Genomic DNA, 4,499 nt, shown 5'->3' with positions numbered 1-4,499 from the left:
TATCAGATCACAAATAATATCAGATAAATTAATAACTATTCATGCAATACTTTTTTATAGCCTATACTTTAGGTCACAAACGTTTTATGTTATATAATAGAAATAGAAACACACACACATACACACTAATTATACCATATCATATTATATTATTACTGTTTCTTTTTATAATAGTGCAATTTAATTTGATGAGCATGAGAAGTTTTATACGGAGTGAATCACTGAATAATGAGTGAATCGTCTGGTATTTAGGCTCCGCCTCCTGAATTACAGGCGGGGTTTAATGTTTTCTCGTGCATGTGGATATGCATGTCTGTCTGCTATGGGATGATATTGATCTCCGTGATCCGGTCGGGACTTTATTTTATTCACATTTACAGGCTCTCAATATTGTAGATGTAACTAAACAGTCAGTTATTAATTTGAGCCGTTTATACGCTTGAACCGTGAGATCCGAGTATGAAGAATAAACACTGAAGTAAAGACACTCAGGAGCCTGTTTATAATGGTGAGATATCGTAAATAAATTAATATTTAATGTCATTGTAAATGTATTAATATGTTTTCTTCATCGTTCAGATTAATCCAAAGGTCCATAACTTTTTTTTTTTTTTTATCTGTTAAAAGTACTAACGTGTTTGAAAAAGAAATGCTGCCTGCTTTAAAATTGTAATGCTTTTTCTTCGGTTTTCTAACCTTAAAAATAGCTAAATATTACCCTAAGCTTGTTCAGGCTCTTATTGTTATGAAACTGGGTATATGACATATCAATCAAGTTCTGCCTTTTTTCAGGGCTTCAGGAAATGATTAATATTTAAAACACCATGCCTCCAGTGACCTCTCAGGAACTCCCTCTCAACATCTATGTGGTCATCTTTGGCACTGGGATCTTTGTCTTTGTTTTAAGCCTGATATTCTGCTGCTTCTTTATAAGGTAAGTGTGACTGTAGTTACCAGAACAGCCAGTGTGGACTACGCAGATCCTGGGTGACGTTTCTAAAACTCTTCTTTGTGACTGGACTTCATCAGTATTGTCCTGTAAATAACGCCTGTGACAGACTGACAGCCTCAGAGCAGAAAGGACTTCCTCTGGCCTCACGCGCTTCCGAACTCGAACAATTCAGGACTAGATTGTATCTCTGTGCTTTTTGTTCACAATGCTATTTTTGACCAGAGGCTTTTGGCTAATGTCATGTCAAACACTGGGAACTACAAACCCTTTCTCGCCAAATTTTTAGAAACAGAAGACACAGCACAGCCTTTGCCTATACTACCATAGTGATGTCTAAAGAAAAAAAAATTGCATTGAAAATTTAAAAAATAAATGAAATAATAAAAAATATTACATTTGTATAATATTTAGACTTTTTAAAGTTAGAAATATGTATTTATTTTTATTTTTTGTTCATGTTAATGAATTGTATGGCCTGTTTTTCTCTGTAGTAAATTGAGACATCAGGCTCGCAACGTGAGAGCTGGATACAAGATGGTGAGTGTATCAGAAAGTATTTGACACTTACATCACACTTAAAAACCTCTCAGATGCTGCAGGATTTTTCTCTTGACTAATGTCACTTTTCTTCATGTCTGCTGGTGTTTTGGTGATTTTAGTGGATGTATGAAGTCAGTTCTCCTCAAGTTCACACAGGTGTCCTATCAGAGGAACCACAGGTGTAGAAAATCACATTAACTATCAACACATTCACTAACCTCAAACACATTACTTTTTCACTTCTTTTTCAAACTTATCTTTGCCAACAGAGGAAATGTGCTTAGAAAGTGTGCTTGACACTTGCGGTGTTTTCTTAATTGCAGTGACATTTTTGTGTCAATTACATCAAGTCACCTTTATTCATAAAGTGCTTTATAAAATAGAGATTGTCTTAAAGGCAGAGCTCGGCTCGGCTAATGTCCGTCCCATGCACTGAACGCGCTCTCCTCCACATCACGAGTAGACACGCCCCTTATTGCTGATTGGCTACAAGTTTGTTTTGCTATTCGGCCCGAATCAGTTTTCTAAAGTGTTTTTGAAAAATCACATACCCTGCCTTTAAAGCAACATGAACAGGAAAATAACAGAATCAGTTATGCAAAATTCAAATATGAGATTCAGTTTCAGCTATAAAGCAGCTCTACATAAGATGAAAGTGTCATTATTCAGCTCCAGTCAGTTCAATACTGGTTCAATGCTCAGTTCGAATGAGTTCATTTCAGCTAAGCAGCTCTAAAAAAAAAAAAAGGCAACAATGTTGTTATTCAGCTTGAGTCAGTTCAATGTTCATTTAATTCAGTTCGATAATTGTTGATGTTGCAAAATTCATAAACTAAGTCTATGAAGGGTCTAAATACTTTTTGCTGCCACTATATTGTAAAACAAACAAAAAAATGAACGACTATGTTTTACATTACAGGTTGTATTTAACGATGAAACAACACGGTTACATGCACACGGGGTAAAAGTTTTTGTCTATAAAGTTATTAAAAGGTTAAAGTTATTTGACTACTTGGAAAGTTTTGAAACTCTAAAGGTTCTGATTTCCCCTCATGTAACGTTACATCGTGTTTCTCAGTTAACATGTGCAGTCTGTTTGGAGGACTTCAGGACAAAAGATGAGCTCGGAGTGTTACCATGCCAACACGCCTTTCACAAGAGGTAAATCCCTCCCATGTCTTTTATCATGCTAATGCCATTAAAGAAAAGAGGTTCATTGAAGCGAACTCAACATGGCCTGTGCCTCGCAACTGTAAAAGCCCGTTCACACCAAGAACAAGAACTATAAAGATAACTCACGATAATTATCAAAATAACGCTCTGTTTATCATGAATCCAACGATATATCGTTCCTCAACGTAGAATAACGCTCTGTTTATAATGAGCACGCGCTGCCGTATTTAGACTAACAGTTAGAACTTAAAGGATTGCATTTTCATCATGACGCCTTGGGATATTTGTAGCAAAATTCAATTTGAAAATGCATTCCGAGCTGACCACGCCCACCCTCCGTCAATCATTGCTTCAAGGCAGGGATTGGCGGAAGCGTGTTACGTTTGGATCGTTTGAAACATGGCGGCTGGTCTGATAAGATCTGATAAGATCGTTGAATTCACTGGCAGATGAAGTGGAGCGTGAACATACAGAATACAAAATAATAGGATATATTACATATTGTAATATTATATCATGTTGTGCGCTATCTGTCACGTCCACTGAAGGCTCGTCAGTAGATCACACGTGCGCTGAAGTGAACTAACCCTGGAACATAACCTGCTCCGGAGCAGGTTATCTTCAGAGAGCAAGTTACTATGGTTACTTACATACCCTGAAAGTAACCTCCGATTTTGAAACCGAAAGCTGAGGTTATCCGCTCTCTTATCCTCAAACATACATGTATGTCACATAACCTGTGTTTTGGAATACCCCCCAGGTAGTGATTGAAAAGTAGTTTGACCAATAGCGTGCAGGCATTGAACGCAATCGCCCAATCGTGGAGTGCGAGTAGGCGGGATCTACAGAGAATGCTGTAGCAATGTAAATAAGTGTACATGAAATCAATGAGGACTATAAAGAGGAAAACAAACCTGAGGCTAAAACACATTATTTTAGACAATTTAGAAATGACGAAAACTGGAAAATCGGACGTAGGGTCACCCTATCGTTATAGCTGTGGCATGGACTTCAATATTCTCATAGAAGTAGAACGATTATTAAAACTTTATTGTTATAGTTATCGTTCTTGGTTTGAACGGGCTACAGTAGGCCTACTTTAAGTATAACTGGTAAGAATTGTTTCTGATGTTTTGTCTTACCAGGTGTCTGGTGAAATGGCTGGAAGTGAGATGTTCATGTCCCATATGCAACAACCCCGTCAGTGATGCTCTGGGACAAACGCACAGCCCAGGAAACCTGCTGGATGAACTGCTCTAGATACTTACAATTGAGTTCTCTGAATCGGGCAACATTTCTACCTAATAGTCTTGTACAATTCAAACAAAAGGCCTTTATTTAAAAGCACTGCTGTTGTACAACATCACTTGTAATGTTCTGGTATGTCTGGTTTAAAATGTGTGCAGAATGTTTACGTACAGTATTGTGGGTTTCTTTTTTTGGTGTCCTGTGTTAATATGTAAGATCATTTGCAAGTATTCACTTAAAGGGGTCATCGGATGCTACATGCACTTTTACAAGTTGTTTTAACTGAAATGTGTGTTGGCAGTGTGTGTACACAACCATCCTATAATGATAAAAATCCACCCAGTGTTTTTTTAAAAATCTGGTTAAATGTTTTCCCTTCTCAAATCGAGCCGATCTCAGATGCCGGTCTGTGTGACGTCACACATACAGGCCCCTCCCACGATAGTTTGATTGACAGTAGCGTTTCAGCACAGACTGGACTGGCGTCTTACCTTAGACCCGCCCTGAGTGAGTTGCCATCAGTCCACCATTGTTTCACCGCTGGAGCAGATGTAGACAAGAATGACTCCTAAGCAATTGAGGTGTT

At 37.8% G+C, this 4,499-nt stretch overlaps 1 protein-coding gene across 1 annotated transcript; it reads left to right on the top strand.

Annotated features, from left to right (window-relative positions):
* Positions 1-331: 331 nt before the first annotated feature.
* LOC107720819 (RING finger protein 122) lies at positions 332-4,192 on the top strand. The gene is made up of 6 exons (XM_016528652.1): positions 332-508; positions 793-934; positions 1,444-1,489; positions 2,412-2,453; positions 2,571-2,653; positions 3,811-4,192. The coding sequence occupies exons 2-6, from the start codon at positions 825-827 to the stop codon at positions 3,923-3,925; spliced, it is 396 nt and encodes a 131-aa protein (XP_016384138.1). The 5' UTR covers positions 332-508; positions 793-824; the 3' UTR covers positions 3,926-4,192.
* The last annotated feature ends 307 nt before the right edge of the window (positions 4,193-4,499 follow it).

This window comes from Sinocyclocheilus rhinocerous, unplaced genomic scaffold (assembly GCF_001515625.1).
Source record: "Sinocyclocheilus rhinocerous isolate Xijiao unplaced genomic scaffold, SAMN03320098_v1.1 scaffold3954, whole genome shotgun sequence".
Classification (NCBI taxonomy): domain Eukaryota; kingdom Metazoa; phylum Chordata; class Actinopteri; order Cypriniformes; family Cyprinidae; genus Sinocyclocheilus; species Sinocyclocheilus rhinocerous.
The sequence above is the reverse complement of the archived record's forward strand: the minus strand, read 5'-3'. Positions and strand labels throughout refer to the sequence as shown.

What these genes read in the sequence shown, in the direction of transcription:
- LOC107720819 (XM_016528652.1), top strand. Translation starts at nt 825, where the DNA reads ATGCCTCCAGTGACCTCTCAGGAACTCCCTCTCAACATCTATGTGGTC. An exon ending in TTCTGCTGCTTCTTTATAAG is followed by an intron (nt 935 to 1,443) that starts GTAAGTGTGACT and finishes TTTTCTCTGTAG; the next exon opens with TAAATTGAGACATCAGGCTC. An exon ending in CACGGTTACATGCACACGGG is followed by an intron (nt 2,454 to 2,570) that starts GTAAAAGTTTTT and finishes CGTGTTTCTCAG; the next exon opens with TTAACATGTGCAGTCTGTTT.